The 20,060-nt window shown below is 39.5% G+C and overlaps 1 protein-coding gene across 1 annotated transcript; it reads right to left on the reverse strand.

Annotated features, from left to right (window-relative positions):
- Positions 1-18,147: 18,147 nt before the first annotated feature.
- On the reverse strand, positions 18,148-19,949 carry LOC111882734 (uncharacterized). Its single transcript, XM_023879098.1, has 2 exons — positions 19,885-19,949; positions 18,148-18,778 (listed from the first exon to the last, which is right to left on the reverse strand). Exons 1-2 carry the CDS (start codon positions 19,947-19,949, stop codon positions 18,148-18,150), a joined length of 696 nt encoding a protein of 231 aa, XP_023734866.1.
- Positions 19,950-20,060: the final 111 nt, after the last annotated feature.

Below are 20,060 nucleotides of genomic sequence, written 5' to 3' on the forward strand. Positions count from 1 at the left end.
GGTGTAATGTAGTAATTATCCAAAGCATGTATTTATAGTTATGTGTTAGAACCCAATTATTAATTGGGTGTTATTTTGGTGTTGACAGTTCGGGAATCTGTCATCCAGCAGCTGGGGTTGAGTCTGCGGGACTTCATCAGTGTGGGATTGTATCTACGGGACTTCAGCAGTGTGAGGTGAGTTTCCTTCCAGTAGGAACGGGTCTAAGGCCACAATGCCGGCCCGTTTAGCTAGCAGTAGTTTCCGGACCTCGGTCCGATGCAGTAGTTAGTATGTTTGACGCCTTTGTGGCTCAGACAGGTTTGCGTGTTATGTGTTCCGGGTTATGGCCCAAAGCAATATGCAGTATGTGTTGTTGTGTTAGTTGATATGTTTATACTATGCTATGTTTAGTAGTTCCGGACTTCCGTCCAATGCAGTCAGTTCCGGACTTCGGTCCGATGCAGTTAGTTCCGGATTTTGGTCCGATGCAGGAGGCAAGGCCTCAGTAGTTCCGGACTTCGGTCCGATACAGAGGATAAGGCCCTGGTTAGTTCCGGACTTCGGTCCGATGCAGTTTCCAGACTTCGGTCCGATGCAGTGGGCAAGGCCCAGTAGTTGTTTTATGTTTGTATGGTATGTGGTAGTTTGGGGGAGCTCACTAAGATTCGTGCTTACAGTTTCAGTTTTGGTTTCAGGTACTCAGTTTTCAAAAGAGGAGCTCGGGAAGATTGCAGTGCACACACCATTTGTTCAGCCTGTGATGTTTATACTCTGATATGTTTGACAGTTGTTATGATATTTTGACATACATTGTTTATGATTCTTATATGACATTGATGAATATGGTTTTATTACTGATTTAAAACGAAATTTTCAGACTGTGTTTTTGGGATGTTACAAGTTGGTATCAGAGCCTTGGTTTGAGGGATTTGGGCACACTTTCGGGTGTGTCTGAACTCAAACTAACGAAGTGGTATAAAGTTTTCAAGAGAAAAACCATGTTTAGAAAAAGATTTTAAGAAAAGAAAACAATTTTAGAAAAGGTATAAGGAAAAGAGTTTTTGAAAAAGCGAAAAGAATTTTAAAAACAGAAAAGGGTGTGGTGCATGCAATCAGCCGAGCTCAAGTAAGTACTCCCAAATTACCCATACAAGATTATGTTATGTATATCAGTTCCAGTTTCAGTAGAACAACAAGCTAGAATAGGACTAAGGATCTAGGAGGATGCCTTATGTGCCTGCTATATGTGTTTCGGCTTTATGAGAATTGCATGCTAGTATTGAGTAGACAGCAGTAGGATAGCATGTTTAGGTTATACCTGATATTATGAGCTTAGCATTGTATACTAGTGCAGTTTCTTGTTATGAGGATAGAGTTGCTTGAGTGGTCTCTTGTGTCTGAATGCTGCTTGCTTTGTGCTTTGTGGGACTCAGAGTGACGAGAGTTAGCCATTAGGTGAATACGTCACATCATATGTGATCAGGGTTGAATAATCTCAGAGTGCTAGATTTGGCCCTATTACGCAGCTCTTGTTTAAGTCTAACCGTTGTAGGGACGAGTCTTTTACTCGAAGGATTATCTGAGCCTCGTCACATGTGATGGTATTCGGGTGATGGCTAATTGGCATTACAAGGAGGCCTTCAGCAGCTGAGGACTGGATTTGGTTGAGTCAGATATTTCCCTAGGGCAAGCCTAGGATGAGAGTAGCAGAGATCAGTAGTAGTAGAAGTGACTTGGTGGAGTCGAGGCAGTACTTGAGGAAAGTACGGATAGATGTGGAAGGTAGTATGGGATCGTACCACTGAAAGCAAAGGATCCGTACTCGAATCAAGGAAGGCTGAGATAAGACCAGGGAACTTGTAGTGTGTGAGATCCCTCGAGTTTGGATGAGTATTGTGATGTTAGTGATGGTATATTACCGAGTATAGTGACGCTACATGGTAGACCAGATGGTAGTTCTGGTGTCGACGAGGGATCAGGCTCGGACTCTAGAGTTGGGCAGATTGATGATCAGATGAGGGAGTTCATTCCATCTGAGAATTACGCGTAGTATCATTGACCAGACTCTTGTGATCCTCAGTGTGATCAAGGAGGGCATTATAGAGATTGTGATGAGAGGTCGAGTGCATTATGCACTGAGATAACAGTCATGATAGAGACCCATACATTGATGTTTCGGGAAATTCATAGTTTGTGAGGCTTTAGATTGTCATGTGGGTTAGGGATCCCATTATTAGCAGCAGATGGTTGGCAGATGTCACCAACGCTTTCGTACTAGACGTTGTCTCGAAATGAGAAAAGATCTGACTTACCTCCTATCTCTAGCGGGGTAGAGCACGATATTGATAGGAAGAAGTTGGTGGTGAGTTGAGTGATGATGCGGTAGAATGATAGCATGGAGATCGTGAGTATCTCGGGGTGCAAGACCCTGAATGATATAAATTCTAGAGCTTGAGTTCGGGATATGGACTTGGAGCACATTGGTAAGAGGGAACCAAATCAGTTGCTTATAGTGAGGGGTCTCAGGAGGGGATCGTAGATTTCAGATTAGCTTTCAAGAGATCAGCAAGACCAGATTCGGTGTAGCACTTGCGGGAAACTGCACAAGGGAGCCTTTCGTTCCAGAGGTTTGAGTAAGTGTAACCCTGAGTTATCCTCAGTTTGTGTCTGAATTGTATTTTTAAGAGATGTCATATGCCAATTGCATACCGAGAAGCATTAGCGAATAGTGATAGAGCAATCCCCCAGATTGCGGGATTGGGAAGTACAGCGTCATATTGGTTTATTCCAAGAGTGAGGAGCAACATGAGAAGCACCTGAGGGAGGTGCTAGAGACTTTAATGAGGGAGAAAATTTTAGCAAGGTTCTCTAATTGTGAGTTCTGGTTGCGCGGGGTGCAATTTCTTGGGCACCATGTCAATCAGAAAAATATTCTAGTCGATCCGACCAAGATAGAGGCCGTGATGCAGGGGGAGATTCCAAGGTCTCCAATTGAGATTCGGAGCTTCCTGGGTCTAGCGGGTTATTACCGGAGATTTATTTGGATTTTTAAAAAGTTGTGTGATCTTTTGGATTAGCTGGTGTTGAAACCCTAGCACGGATAAGCGTGAGTTCTAGCAGATTGGTCATGGGTGGTGAGAAGAATTAGGAATTCTTCCAGTTTTGTGTGATGTAAGGCATTAGCTGAATCAAAGTGGGGGAGAATCGCCCAAGGAATTAGAAGCGGGAGCAGTTTTGAGACTAGGATAAGTTTTGCATCCTTGTTTGAAAGGAAGACAGCCCATGTGGCTGTATGGTTCGAGGAGAGTGTGATATGGAAGTTCGGAAAATCTTATCGATGATGATATCGCGTTATCAGGATGTTGCTAGCAAGCCTTAGGGAATTCGGTTGGGGATTCCAGTCAGGACATGGGTTCAGTTGAGTGCGGGTCAAGCGCGTGTGAGATCCAGCATAGATAGTGTTAGAGTGTTGTAAGTCTACGGGTGTAGCCGTAGCATTCACTAGCAGCCATATAGTGTTAGGGTGTTGTAAGTCTGCAGGTGTAACCGTAGCATTCACGAGCAGCCAGACAGTGATAGAATGTTGTGATTCTGCGGGTGTAGCCGTAGCATTCAATAGGTTGGTAGATAGCGTGAGTGCGTTGATAAGACACGGAAAGAACAATAGTACCCACCAGTTCGGGTGTAGCAGTGAGGAAATGGAAATCCACGGATTGGATTTCAGAATTTCCCAGACGGATTAGACCTGGTTAAGCCAGTGATAAGATTGTAGAAGCGCCACTATAGAGATGAGAGCAAGGAAGTAGTGGACTGCTTAAGGTCATTTATGACTTGAGGCTACCGATGGTCATGTAGCCATCACTTTTAGCCTTAGGTTTGGTGACGTCAGGATTTGACGTATGGACTCGATCAGTTAGATCAAGAAGTTATTAGAGCCTCAGTGGCATGGTAACTAGTGGAAGCTAGTTCTAGAGAAGGAATATGTTCAAAAGTCGTATGAGGTGACTAAATAGGGAGTCCTTTGGGTCCGCAATCGGGCTGGAAACCGGTATTTCAGATGATTGACGAACCAATTGAGACCTGGAAGGCCTAGATAGATTTTGGGAAGCAACCATGTGGTAACATACTGCTTCAGGCAGTTTAGTGTTTCGGGCAGTTCAAGTGTTCAGGCAGTTCAGTATTTCAGGCAGTTCAGTGTTTCAGAAATTTCAGTGTCTCAAGCAGTAATGGTATTTTGAGATTTCATGTATGGATAGAGTCACAGATAGCTTGGGATATGCTAAGTCACTCACAACAGGATTATCAGGACGTTAGCCAGGTCTAAGTGAATCACAGGGATAAGTAGATTTGTGATTCTATTTTCTAGTGTGAGCCTTGAGTTACCAGAAGTTGAGTAGGCAGCTGAGAAACAAGTGGATTAGATTTAGCAATCATGAATCAGTAGAGTGGTCTGTCAGGGATTCGGACCATCTCAAGACATCAGAATTTAGATGGAGTACATGTAATCTTGTAGAGAGGAATTCGTTCACCTGAGGGTTTTAGGGTTTTGTGAAGATTGGTCATGGCTACCCTAGTAGGGCTAGGGTGTGCCCAGGATGGTGACCATCTTACTAGAGTATGTTGGCATGTGAGAGATGGTAAGGAAGGATTTCGAGGACGAAATCTAATTTAAGTGGGGGAGAGTTGTAACACCCTAGTTATTTAAATAATTTAATAAATGTGAGTCCCAGACTAATGTGTGAAGAATTTTGATAGTTGGGGGTTGTTTAGTAAATTACAGAGTTTATTTGAGAAGGATTTTAGAAGTAAGGGTATGCTTGGTAATTATTACGATTTAAATTGTAAAGATTTTGAAATAATGGGGACTAATCTTGGATAAATGAATGGAAGTTTGAATGGACACGGGATATACCCGTATCCCTTCCCCCACATCACATATTCAACCCTAAGAGAATAAAATGCAGCCGCTTCTACCCATCGAATGCTTTCATCGGCCGCCAACTCCTTTTCTTCTTCTTCCGCCCAAATGAGGCGTCGCCTGCTGCCTTGCCGACGAGCACCACCTCCTTGCTGTTGCCGGTGACATAAGGGAAGCCGGAAGAGCCACTGAGACCGGCGACTACAGCTACGTCATTTCTGTGTGGGTTCTGCATGACCGGGGGGTTCTTGGCTGTGAACGCCGGCGGCCGCCAAGAGGGTTGGAGTCGGAGGAACCGCCACCACCAGTTACGCTATTCTTCCGATCAGTTGAGCCACCGAGTAAGCAGAGCACTATCATTGTTGTTTCGCTATCGTCGGATGCGTGAGTCAAGGCCGACGTCGGGGGCCTCCGTTCCTCTACGTTCTCCAGTATTGGTAAACTTTTCCTTCTCTCTCTCGTTCTCCTTCCTTTTTCCCTCATGAACGTCTCCATCTCTACCCGATGGCTATCGCGTTCCGATGATACCCCTTTTCGGGTCACCATAAGCCACCTGATGTGTGGCAGTGCAATGTGTGTTTTGTGTGTGTGTTCGAATCTCAGCCAATGTCGTTTTTGTGCGTGTTTCAGTGGTCGACGAAGAGATGTGTGGGTGAAGGTTTGGTTTGAGAACGCAAGAGGATCACCATGGCAGCTAGCCATGGTGGCTGTCACCGGGAGCTGCTGCCAAACACCACTGCCACCCCAAGACCATCGCTATTACTGCCGAGCGCCACCAAGTGGTGGTTGTGTTACTTTCCGAGCTTAAGGGTGGGTGTGTGTTATTTCAATGACGAATGATTGGTTTTTTTGTTGGCCGGATAAATCAAGAAAGCCACCACCACCACCGTGAGGTGGTGGCTGCCGCTAAACACCGTCGTCGGCCACCATGGTGTGGCTGTGTGTGTGTGTGTTAAATTAGTATGTGAATTAGTTAGTGTGTGTGTGTTAGTGAGTGTGTGGATTATTTTGGATAAGGCATTATAATTTTAAGTTCCAAAAAAATTAATGAAATGAAACTCAAACCACCACCGTGAGCCGCCATTGACCACCACTACCCAACGTGGTAGTGGGTGGTGCCCCGCTAGCAAACCCTAATGGGCTTAGAGATTATTTTTGGGCCTATTGGGCCATGTTTGGGTGGAAAACCCTAATTATTAGTATTTGGGCCTTAGACTTATTGGACCCATTTTTGGGTCATTGGGATTGGATTGTGAATTAAGCCCAAACTATTCCAGGCCATTTATTTAGTAGAGTAAAGGACCTAATGGACTAAGTCCTTAATGAGCTAATTGAGAAAATCCTAATATTTGAGAAATTATCAGGACACACACAAGAATTATTTAATAAGTGAATAAATAATAATAATCATTAGCAGAAATTAATCAAAGCAATAATGGACTTAATGGATTAAGTCCCTAGTGTGTTAAGTCCTTAATGGATTAAGTCCCTAGTGTGTTAAGTCCTTAATGGGTTAAGTAAGAAACACTTAACCCTAATTGTCATTTTATAGGAAACCCTAATGTCACATGGGCCTTGATTTGGGCTTTTCAATTGGGTAATTGGTAATTGGGCCAATAATGGGCCATCCAAGAATGATTATGGACTAGAATATTTAGTTGGGCTTTAGGGGAAGGCCCTAATGAAGGACTTTTGGTTTGGACTTAAGCAAATGGGCCAAGGATTTGGGCGGCCCAGAAGACATACGCTGAGTGTAGCCTTGGTGTACGCGGGGCGTAGAGGCATGCATTGGATGCAGGAGGCGCGCTCATGTACGCACAACATACGTGAGCAGATGCCAAAACCCTAATTTTTAGGGTTTAAGACATATAAATACCCCATTATAGCCACCCCTGGCCTCCTTACCATCCTCTCACCCTTAGAAAACCCTAATTCGCCTCATACTCCATTGTTGTGTGTGTTTGACCTTTTTGAGCTCATTTTGGTGAAGAAAAGTTTCGAAGAAGTGAAGAGAAGTTGGAGGAGAAGAACTTGAGTATTTTGAGCTCAAGGATCTGGAACTATTTCATCTTTTGGCACACAAAGGAGGTATAAAGCTTCTAACTTTCCTCTTAGGAGCTTAGATCTAAGATTTTGGAGCTTTGGACCTTTTTAGGTCCAAAGGATGGACCTTTATCATGCAACTTCGTTTTTGAGCATAAGGTTGCCACCCTTGGAGCTCAAAGCTTTCCATTAGCAGTAAAGTTTCAATCTTTGGGGCTTTTATGGAACCATGCATGAGATTTAGCCATTTCTATGGAGTTAGTTGCTATTATTCTATGTTTGGGCTCATTTTGTGGGTTGCAAGCCACCAAGTGGTGGAATTTATGGATTAGGACGTTGAAAAGGACTTGGATCTATAGTTATAGCCTCTAGAGTTGAGTATTAAGTGCTTAATGGGAAAAGTAGCTTAACAGGGTAGTATGTTGGACGTACCACCCAGTACGCATAGCGTACAAGCCATAAACAATAAGGTTTATCAAAGCATTTCTTAAAGAAATGTATTTTCATTATATATCAAAACTCAGGATGTCATGTTCCGATACAGACACAAAAGCATAAACAATAAAACATAGACCGTACATAGTTATATACAACTACTAGTCTATAAGCAAAAATATCTTCACAAGTTCTCCAACTTATGCTCTCGTGCCACTACCTATAATACAAAGAAACTGAGTGGGTCGGGCTTGGGAGCCTGGTGAGCATATAGGGTTTTCAACCCACAATAAAGAATTATATTTAATTTCACTAACCATCAATAACCCGATTACCCATTCCCATTATCCTCATTTTACGTCCCTATGACAACAACTATTACAAGGGACCTAATCTAGGAATTTCATCGAGACGGAAACTACTGCAGAGGGGTTTACTCAGTAATGAATGTCCTAAGGCAACCATGAGGGGGGTAGAATACAACAAATGAACACCCAAGTTCACCAACACCTACAGGTTATGAGCCTGCCAGCATTCCACAGGACAGTCTAGAAAGAGTCTGTAGTCGGCAACCATATTCTGCTGGATGACTAGATCACAATCACATTGAGACCTCGTGTTATTATTATTTCATCACACATCACTATACACCCATGTTCTACCCAACATATTTGTAGATAAAAATATATACATTTATATACAGCTTAAAACCTGTACAAATCATTCATTCAATAATTATTTCAGATAAGCAAATAATATACAAACACATAATACGTTTTTTTGTAGAGAATACTTCGTATCTATGTGTTAGAAGAAAAGGAATATACACTCACTTGATCAGAAGATGATCGGACAGCACTAGGTCTCTAAGAGTAGTATTCTTCGGTGAAACCGGGATGTTTTCTCAAAAACCGGGCTTCACGCGGGTAGAGTTTCGGCTCGGAAACTTTACTTCTCGGGATCCTCGGGGCTTCGGGACTTGCTTCGGGTCTCGGGATGATACCGAGGCTTCGGGGTGCTTTAAGATGACTAGAGAGGGTATAGGGAGAGAGGGAGTAAGAAAATAGCAACCAAAATCGGTTGCCCTTCGATTTCTATTTGTAGGGCTAAAATACTGAATTCACGTCGTGAATCTCAAAATTCACGTCTTGAGTTCAGTAGTCATCAGGTGTGTCAATGCAACTTGCGTCTGTTAGGCTCCAGAAGGCATCAATACTGAGTTCACATCGTGAACACTGTGTTCATGTCGTGAACTCTGACACAGTGTTGGGGTCGTGCCTCGAACTTCATAAATTCATATCTTTCCCATACTAGCTCCATTTTCGATGTTCTTTATATCCACACGTAGGTGAGACTAAGCTCTACAACTTTTGTTTAGACTCTGTCATCTAATTTTGACTTTATTTTTATTATATTATTTTTAGTAGGCCGGGACAGGAAAACTCTGTTAGAAATTCATAACTTCTTCATCCGACGTCCGTTTTCGTCTGTCTTTTCGCTGTTGGACTACTATCGACGAGATCTTCGATTCTCGTTTAAATTGTTTCGGCTAAAGATTACTCGATCTCTATTTCGAGATTTGGGTTGCATACTGCTAAGTCGAAACTTCGAAAAATCATAATTTCCTCATACGAAGTTAGATTTAGACGTTCTTCTTATGCGTACTCTCGGTTTAACTTATTCAATCACTAAGGCTAAATATCGCTCTATCGTAAATTCACTATTTACGTAACGCAGTGTCGCGCCGGTTTTGTCGCGAAACTTCGACAGGTCATAACTTATTTGTTATAACTCGGATTTCGACATTATCTATATATTCGAAAACCTTGCCACGACCACTACCACATCCATCATAGATATCGGGTTTATCTAACATTTTCTTTTGACGCTTATTTTTATCCTTAATTCATTTAAGTCACACAATTAAGCACAAAACACATAATACTCAAATAATACATCTTTATTATTTCAAGACGGGTTATAAAGGTTAACCTAGACTATTACATCATCATTAATGCCTAGCCTAGAAACACGGGCATTACAATTCTCTCCACCTTAGGATGATTCCGTCCCCGGAATCACACATCAACAAACAAATGCGGATAGCGACTCATCATGTCACTCTCCGTCTCCTAGGTGAGATTTGGCCCATTCGTATGATTCCAACGGACAAGCACTAATTCAACCATCTTGCGTCGCAACTTCTTAGTCTTTCGGTCAACGATTGTCTCTGGTTCTTCAATTAACCTCTTGTTCTCATCAATTCTCAACGTCAAAAGTGGAATCATGTCGGGAACTTCTCCCGTGAACTTCCTCAAATAACACACATGGAAAGTGTTATGAATTATATTCAGTTCTTCGGGTAATTCGAGCTTGTAAGCTTGGTTCCCAACCCTCTGAAGAACTTTAAACGGTCCAATAAACCTTGGACTTAACTTTCCCCTTTTTCCAAATCTTATAAGTCCCTTCCACGGCAAGATTTTAAGCAAAACCGAATCTTCAACTTCAAAAGTCATCGGTCTTCGCTTGTTGTCAACATAACTCTTTTGAAGATCCTGAGCTGCTAACATTCTCTCCCTAATTATTTTCAACTTTTCAGCAGTTTGATGGACTATCTCGGGTCCCATTAACTGCTTTTCCCCATCCTCAAGCCAACAAGACGGCGTACGACATTTTTGTCCGTACATTTTTTTCCCCATCCTCAAGCCAACAGGCAATTTGTTTACGAGAAAGGTACCGGAAGCGACATCATCCTCATCTTTTGCAGCTTCCAGTGTCATCTGGAAGGCTCTTACTTTCGGCTTTGGGGGAATATTGGGTCTTGGTGCCTCCTTCTTTTTAGGACAGTCTTTCAAAATGTGCCCCTCTTCATTACACCCAAAGCACACTCTTTTGTTGGACGGACACTCATTGGCATAATGCCCCGTCTTTCCACACTTGTAGCAGGTCACATCCTCGCTACATTTCCCAGAGTGCTTTTTCTTGCACTTCTCACACCATTTCGATTCGCCACCTTTTCCTCCTCCAAACTTTTTCGAATCAGGCTTCGAAAATTTTCTTTTCTTATTGGAACCTGCAGTTCCTTCAAACTTTCTCTTTTCACCAACTTCAACTATTCTGGCGGTTCTTCCCTTGATCATGTCCTCAATAGACTTGGCAGCTCAAATAGCTGCCTCTAGAGTAGGTTCCTGACGTACCGGCACAGCATACTCCCATGGGAGTCCCTTTGCATATCGATCAACTTCCGTCAGCTCATCTGGGACGATGCGCAAAGTAAACTCCATTTTGTCTATAAAGGCATTGGTGTAATCATCGACTGACATGCTGCTTTTAGTCAATGTCAGAAACTTGTTCTCCAACTCCAGTAGATTTTGGGCCGAGCAGAACTTGCGCTTTAATTGCACCAAGAACTTTGTCCATGTCAGTTGTAGTGGCTCATTAGGGCTTAGGGTCTTCCCCAAAGTGTTTCACCAACGAACAGCTCCACCCCTGAACTAACGTACTGCGAAAGTGGTATGCAACCTGCCTCTGCAGCCACACGTCATGAAGGCTTGCTCCATTTTCGAGATCCAATCCATAACTCCAATCAGATCTTCCTTTATAGTGAAGGTTGATGGTTTGCAAGTCTAAAAGTCACTTGCATCCAAGTCCATCATTTCCTCCATCCTGGTTGATTTGCCTAACAATCGGTGGGTTGGCTTGACCAACAGTCCTACTGAAGTTACCTCCTTCCGAATGCCCTTCATTCAACTCGAGTTGTTTAATCGGCATTGAAAGTTCTTCACTATTCTGCCGAAGCAGACGTCTAGTTCCACCCATTTGACGATCCAACATCGTCTGAATCATCAATTGCACACCAGCCATTGTTATTGGCTCAGGTATTGCTACTACAACAGGTACTCGCTCAACCACAGGTGGTTGATTCCTGTCTTCGTTCACATTTCCAACTCCACTTCTGGTTCTCATCATTTTTTGATCTACACACCGAATAAGGTGAATTTAGATCCTCAATCATGATAGATAATTAAATCATCAATATCACTCTGAAACGTTTACATGCTAGTTCTAATACTGTAATCATACGCTTAGAATCCTAAACACATGAGGTTTCCAGATCCGGTTGGCAACAAACCATAGATCCGAACAAATAATATCATATATGGCAAACATATAACATTTAGCCCATCAAAGCATTTTAGGCAACTTTCCTAAAATAAACTAGTGCTCGTGTCTAAAATATGACAGACACTCATCTCACAATCTTCACTTAGCATAATAAGTTTAAGTCTAGAAATCATACAAATTCCTACTTCACTTAAACTAATGCTATGATACCAACTGTGACATCCCCAAAATCACGGCCAGAAAAGACCGGTTTCATTTATGCTTTTAAAATATTTCAGAGTATATCCATTGATTTAAAAGAGTTGTGGAATTTTTCCCCAAAACAATACATGATAAAATAAGGTTTATCAAAGCATTTCTTAAAGAAATGTATTTTCATTATATATCAAAACTCGGGATGTCATGTTCCGATACAGACACAAAAGCATAAAAAATAAAACATAGACCTTACATAGTTATATACAACTACTGGTCTATAAACAAAAATATCTTCACAAGTTCTCCAACTTATGCTCTCGCGCCACTACCTGTAATACAAAGAAACTGAGTGGGTCAGGCTTGGGAGCCTAGTGAGAAAATAGGGTTTTCAACCCACAATAAATAATTATATTTAATTTCACCAACCATCAATAACCCGATTACTCATTCCCGTTATCCTCACTTTACGACCCTCTGACAATAACTATTACAAGGGACCTAATCTAGGATTTTCATCGGGACGGACACTACTGCAGAGGGGTTTCCTCAGCAATGAATATCCTAAGGCAACCATGAGGGGGATAGAATACAACAAATGAACACCCAAGTTCACCAACACCTACAGGTTATAAGTCTGCCAGCATTCCACAAGACAGTCTAGAAAGAGTCTGTGGTCGTCATCCATATTCTGCTGGATGACTAGATCACAATCACATTGAGGCCTCTCGTTATTATTATTTCATCACACATCACTATCTATCCATGTTCTACCCAACATATTTGTAGATAAAAATATATACATTTATATACAGCTTAAAACCTGTACAAATCATTCATTCAATAATTATTTCAGATAAGCAAATAATATACAAGCACATAATACGTTTTTTTGTAGAGAATACTTCGTATCTATGTGTTAGAAGAAAAGGAATATACACTCACTTGATCAGAAGATGATCGGACAACACTAGGTCTCTAAGAGTAGTATTCTTCGGTGAAACCGGGATGTTTTCTCAAAAACCGGGCTTCACGCGGGCAGAGTTTCGGCTCGGAAACTTTACTTCTCGGTATCCTCGGGGCTTCGGGACTTGCTTCGTGTCTTGGGATGATACCGGGGCTTTGGGGGTGCTTTAAGATGACCAGAGAGGGTATAGGGAGAGAGGGAGTAAGAAAATAGCAACCAAAATCGGTTGCCCGTCGATTTCTATTTATAGGGCTGAAATACTGAATTCACGTCGTGAATCTCAAAATTCACATCGTGAGTTCAGTAGTCATCAGATGCGTCATCGCAACTTGCGTCTGTCAGGCTCCATAAGGCATTAATATAGAGTTCACGTCGTGAACTCTGACACAGTGTCGGGGTTCGTGCCCTGAACTTCAAAAAATTATATCTTTCGCATACAAGCTCCATTTTCGATGTTCTTTATATCCATACGTAGGTGAGACTAAGCTCTACAACTTTCGCTTAGACTCCGCCGAATAATTTTGAATTTATTTTTATTATATTATTTTTAGTAGGCCGGGACAGGAAAACTCCGTTAGAAATTCATAACTTCTTCATCCGACGTCCGTTTTCGTATGTCTTTTCACTGTTGGACTACTATCGACGAGATCTTCGATTCTTGTTTAGATTGTTTCGGTCAAATATTACTCGATCTCTATTTCGAGATTTGGGATGCATACTGCTAAGTCGAAACTTCGAAAAATCGTAACTTCCTCATACGAAGTCAGATTTAGACGTTCTTCTTATGCGCACTCTCAGTTTAACTTATTCTACGACTTCCATTTAGATCACTAAGGCTAAATATCGCTCTATCGTAAATTCACTATTTACGTCACGTAGTGTCGCGCTGGTTCTGTCGCGAAATTTCGACATGTCATAACTTCTTCGTTATAACTCGGATTTCGACATTCTTTATATATTCGGAAACCTTGCCACGACCACTACCATATCCCTAATAGATATCGGGTTTATCTAACATTTTATTTTGACGCTTATTTTTATCATTAATTCATTTAAGCCACACAATTAAGCACAAAAGATATAATACTCAAATAATACATCTTTATTATTTCAAGACGGGTTACAAAGGTTAACCTAAACTATAACATCATCATTAATGCCTAGCCTAGAAACACGGGCGTTACATGATGATGGATGATTTATGGTTTTATTAATGATTTAAAAATGAAAGTTTTGGCTTGCATTTTTGGGATGTTTCATCTTCTTTCTTATTTCTTTTTCATACGAAGATCCATCTATACCATAATGGTTTCATACAAAGATCCATCTATAGCCTAGCCTTGTATCTTACAATTTCAACTTGTATAGCCTCCTTCCATCTACCCCATCATTTCTTCATTGACATTCAATGACAGATTGTGGTTCATGATCATCATTCATAATATCACATGCAACTGAATAATAAAATATTGTAATTATATTTATCAGTTTCATTTTGGTCACATATTCTATTTGTTTGACCATAATTTAGTGCAACATCTCCCTTTCCTGGGGGGAATTTTGATATTTCGTGTTTCTTTAGGAACACTTTACTCATAATCTAGTGCATTTTCTACTCCTCTTCTTTTCAGTGGGTTCTTATCCTTATAACCAAATGGTCTTCCACGCTTCAGGTGTGTTTTAGACTCTTGAGTGACTTTATCATTACATTTTCCGTATGGAATTTCTTTTCGATCTGGAACATTGACAACCGGTGTATATGATTTAGTCACCCTTTTCGTGTCATTAAATGCATCATGCAATTGATTTGCCATTACCTGGAATTGCATTATCTTTTGAACTTCCATTTCACATTGCTTTGTGCGAGAGTCAAGATATGATAAAGAAGACTCATGTCATGAAACATCATTTTCTATAATCTTCTTTTCCTGTAACATCCAATTCACCAGGTATTTCCCTTCGATTTAATTAAGTATAATATATTGTAACTTGGAGAAAGGTCGTACGCTGGGTTTACCTAGTGTACACACGGCGTACACGATTGAGGCGCGAAGCAGGGGGGAAGCCTTGCGTACGTTGGGCGTACCTAAGCGTATGTTGGCCATAACATGTCCAGTTGTAAACCCTAAATTTTAGGGTTTGCACCATATATAAAGACATTAACTCCATCCCAAACCTCATTCCCTCAGCCTCCATTGTCCCTAAATAGTAAAAATCAAACCCTAAACCTCTTGCATGCTTTATGAGCTAATTTGGTGCACTTTTAGGTGATTTTTGGTGGTTTTGAAGAAGAGGAAGTTAGAAGAAGGAGCAAGAACGTGAGAGGAGTTTTAGATCTTGGATTTTAGCATCTTTTCTGGCTCATTTGAGGTATCAAGCTTCAAACTTGACCATTGCATGCTTAGTTGTAGTTTTGGGGTGTTTTATGTGACATTTGACTCCATAGTTTAGATGTCTTGTTTCTGGTAGTTCCAGCCCATAAGAGTTGTCCTTTTGAGTTCTTGGAAGCATTTAGAGCAAAAAAATTGGGCCTTGATGGTTAAGATACAACCCATCAAGTGCTAGATGGTTACAAAGTGTGATTAAGGACTTAAATCATGTGTTAACCCCCATCCATGCATGCAAAGACATAAAGTTTGTAACTTTTGGTCTAGGACGTCTTATAGGACCTGGATCTATGTTTTGGACATTAGGAATTAATGGATTAAGTCTCAAAGGAGTTCTAAGGAACCCCCTAGTGGTCAAGACTAGTGTACGGTGGGCATACGTACCAAGAACGTTGCACGTACGCATGCAGAGTGGTCAAATGGGTATTTGGGCCTTAGCATGTTGGGCCTCATGACCTACTATGGAGTAAGGCTTCTGGGCCTTGACTTAGGATATATGGTATTGGGCCTTGAAGCTTAAATGGATGGACTTGGGCCTTAATTTAATTAAGAGTTAGGCCTCAGGAAAAAGAGGCCCAATAGGCTAAGGATTAGGAAACCTTACCTTGGGACATGAATTAGAAGTTTGGGCCATAAGGGAGTTCTATTAGGGCCCAATGAGTGACTAAGGAATTTATTATGCTTTAGGGAGAGCAGTTACGAGCCAGCTGAGGAGTACGATTTCGGCATACACAGTGAGGTCGAATGCACAAATGCCGTCCCACTAGTATTGATATGACTTACTAATTGTCTTTGTGATAATTATTAAGGTGGTATGTATTGTTTGATGCTTATGTATAATATATATGATTTATGTGGTAGTGGTAGGGGTGAAATAGACCCCGTAATCAGTTGGAATAAAACCAATGGGTAGGTCGTGCACCCATGTATGCCTGACAGGGGTAGGTCGGACACCCTGGTATGTCTGACATGTGTAGGTTGAGCACCTAGGTATGCTCATCAGGGTAGGTCAGGCACCTAGATATGCTTGACAGTATGTTTATGATTTGTATGTGGTATGGTGGGGGAAACTCACTAAGCTTCGTGCTTACGGTTTTTAGTTTTGGTTTCAGGTACTTCCAACTCAAAGTGGAAAGGGTCGGCTTGATCGCATCGCATCACACCATGATTTTCCGCATTAGTGATGTTGGAATTATGACCCTGATGATGATTTTATATGTATCGTTGGATTGCACAACTAAACTATTTTATGTTTACATGGTTTTGGGAAAAACAATATGGTTTATTTTATGATTGTTAAACTTAAAAATGAAATTTCCGGGTTGTATTTTTAAGGGTGTTACATTTCTCCTCCTAATGATGGGAAATTTGCCTCATCAAATTGGCAATCAGCTAGGCGTGCTGTGAAAACGTTGCATGTTAAAGGTTCAAGATATCTTATAATAGAGACTGACTCCTAACCAACATATATTCCCAACCTTCTTTGAGGAAACATTTTTTTTCCGTTGTGGTGGTGTAATGGGGACATATACTGCACACTCAAAAATTCGCAAATGGGATATATTTGGCTCTTGACCAAAAGAAAGTTGTAGGGGAGAATATACATTATACGAATTTGGTCTCCTGCGTATTAATGATCCAGCATGTAAGATTGCATGGCCCCAAACAGAAGCAGAAAGTTTGGTCCTCATTATCAATAGTCTCTCTATTAGCTGGAGACGTTTAATCAGTGATTCAGCTAAACCACTTTGTGTGTGTACATGAGCAATTGGATGTTCAACAACAATTCCTACAGACATATAATAGCCATTAAATGCTTGTGAAGTAAATTCACTAGCGTTATCAAGTCTCGCCTGTTTGATAGTATAATTAATGAGGGAAATGTGCTCTTAATTTAATAATTTGAGTAATAAACTTTGTAAATGCCATATTACAAGTTGATAATAGGCAAACATGAGACCATTTACTGAATGCATCTATTAGGACCATAAAGTATTCAAATGGTCCAGACGGTGGATGAATTGGTCTATATATGTCACCTTGAATTCTTTCTAGAAATTTAGGTGACTCCCTTTCAACTTTCGTTGGAGAATGTTTTATAATTAACTTTCCAACGGAACAAGATCTACATGGTCTTATACTACTAGATTGAGGGAACTTCTGGTCCTTCAATGGGGGCCCATGCGTATTCTCAATTATTCTTCGCATCATCTACTATAATAAATGAAAATTTTTTGCCACATGTCCTCTTCTCTTTTATTTGAACACATGGTATTTTCTAGAATTTTTAAATTTTCTATTTTCCACTTGTCACTTTATTGTATTTTTCATTTTATTAAATTCAAATTTCACATTTAATATGTAAGGTAATATATATGTAAGGTATTTATTAGAAAGGGTTTATATATGTAATGTATTCAATACATTAAAGCCTCATTAATTTTAATAATTCAAAAAATTTCTCATTTTTCTTATAAATTCAAACTTTTTAAATTATTAAAATTTCATATATTTTTTTTTTTTATAAATAAACCCATGTAATACATGGGTGTCACACCTAGTTGTTAATAAGCCAAAAAAACATAATCAAAATAATTATTATAAAGAAAGTTCATTTATTGTAGGAAAGACATTACATGAAAAACAAAGGATGGAAAAACAGGTTTACTAGAACAATAATAGAAATTTTTGGTTTATGTCTTCCATGTCATTGTAGAAATCAGAATAGTTAGCGGAATGCATTTAACATTATCAATGAGGTTTTTTCTTTTCCTTTTCCTTTAATGGACTCTTAGTTGACAAAGATGTGCAGATGTGCGACAGGTCCTTGACCAATGGCCTGTGCTACCACATCTATAACATGAACCATCAGATTTCTGTGATGTCCCAGCATCATGCCTTGCTACTTTGGCCTTGTCTTGTGTATGGACATTGCTTCTTTGTGAAGATTGGTAATTACTCCTTTTCTGGTCACGACCACGATTATTACCTTGTCCATAACCAGAATTGTGGTTATGATTATGGATTTGGTTTCGATTAAAATAGTCATGGCCTCGTCCTCGACCACGACCACACCCTCGTTCACGTGTATTGTTTCAATGACCATTAGTATTTGTAGCATTTTCTTCAGGAAGTGCTACTGATCCCGTTGGACGAGATTCATGGTTTTTCATCAAGAGCTCATTATTTTGCTCTGCAACAAGCAGGCATGCATTCAGTTCAAAATATCTTGTGAACTTTCGCAACCGATATTGTTGCATCAAGGTAATGTTTGTTGCATGAAACGTGGAGTAAGTTTTCTCCAATATATCTTCATCAGTAACTTCTTGTCCACAATACTTGAGTTGTGAACATATTATGAACAAAGTTGAGTTGTACTCATTTACTTTCTTGAAGTCTTGAAACCTTAGTGTTCTCCATGCATCTCTAGCATTTAAAAGTATAACTTCCTTTTGATGATCAAATCTTTCTTTCAATAGATTCCAGAGAATACTTGGATTAGTAATATCAAGATATTCAAATCTCAACATTTCATCAATATGCTTACAAAGGAAAACTTGTGCTTTCACCTTGTCTTGTGCCAAAAAGTTATTAAATTCATATATAGCATTTGAGATTCCCATAGACTCAAGATGCATTTTTGCATCTATCATCCATGACACATAGTTTTTCTCACTAACTTCAAGTGCTGCAAACTCGAGCTTTGCAATGTTGGACGTATTGTAACTATAAATTTAAACAAAATAACAAGATAAAAAATAAAATCCATTTATTTCAATATGTATTGCACAAAACAGAAGCGGGAGAAGATTCATCCCATACAAGACTAAGAAATGATAAAATAGATTAGGATAAAATATATTTGGCATGAGATTGAAAAATAGGAAGCTAAGTGCTATGGTCATTATTGTTGTGTGAGTCACAAAGGAATGAATCATTTTGATCTTGATGACCTTGAGCAGGATAGGATAGATGTGAATGTCTACATATCTAGAGATACAAGATTAGTCTACCAAAGCTCTAAAGTTGCTACTTTCATCATTTATGTGAAATTTTATTTTTCACAATTCTTCTTATTTGCCCTTATTTCTATAAAATTTATTTCCAATGAATTAGTTGACTTCTATTAACATACATAAAAGTGCTAACTATCGTATTGTAATTTTTTTCCTTTGGTGGTAATGTAAAATGATCAAATTACGCTTTTTGACCAACTGTCACTTATTAAATTTTCTTGTATTTTTCTCACTTGTTCACTTCTTTCTTACTTTCTAAACATCCAAATCCAAGTTTTTGGTTGTTACAAGGAAATCATAGACGGATGTAGAGGGGATGTAGAGTTGTGCCATAATTTAATAAGCCTAATGAAATAGAATTCTCGTAATATCCATGTAAGCTTTTAAAATGAGGTGTAGTATCCATGTATTAAGCTTTTAACCATTTTTCTTCAAATCGTCACTATAACTTGTTATACCTACAATAAATGGTTATATTGATATATATTCTTTAAGCATATTAAAAGAGTTTAATGATAAATCAGGTAAAAAAAATACATTCGGTGACTAAACGGTAAATATCATTACCCTTATTATAAGTTATTAACGGTAACCTGATATTCTTTATAATATGAACATATAAGATAAAATTATGCATTTATAATTATTCAAATCAATTTCAAATTTACCGTAATTCATATAAAAACATATGTGTTACACAATTTCCACTTTCCACCCAAACAAACATATATATCTTATAACATTACTAATGATAACTAAATATACACTAAAGATAGAATGTTTTTATAAAACGTTCCCATAATAAAATATAACAACCTTAACACAAGGGCAGATAAAACTTTCTTTCCTGATATAATGATGATCTGGGACACGTAGGGCATTACTTTAACAACTTTTTTATTATAAAAAAAATAATTTTACAAGGTATAAATAATAAAGTATAATACAAACAACTTTTTTTATATAAAAAATAAAAATATTGGAGAGAATTG

This window comes from Lactuca sativa, chromosome 9 (genome assembly GCF_002870075.4).
Source record: "Lactuca sativa cultivar Salinas chromosome 9, Lsat_Salinas_v11, whole genome shotgun sequence".
Classification (NCBI taxonomy): Eukaryota; Viridiplantae; Streptophyta; class Magnoliopsida; order Asterales; family Asteraceae; genus Lactuca; species Lactuca sativa.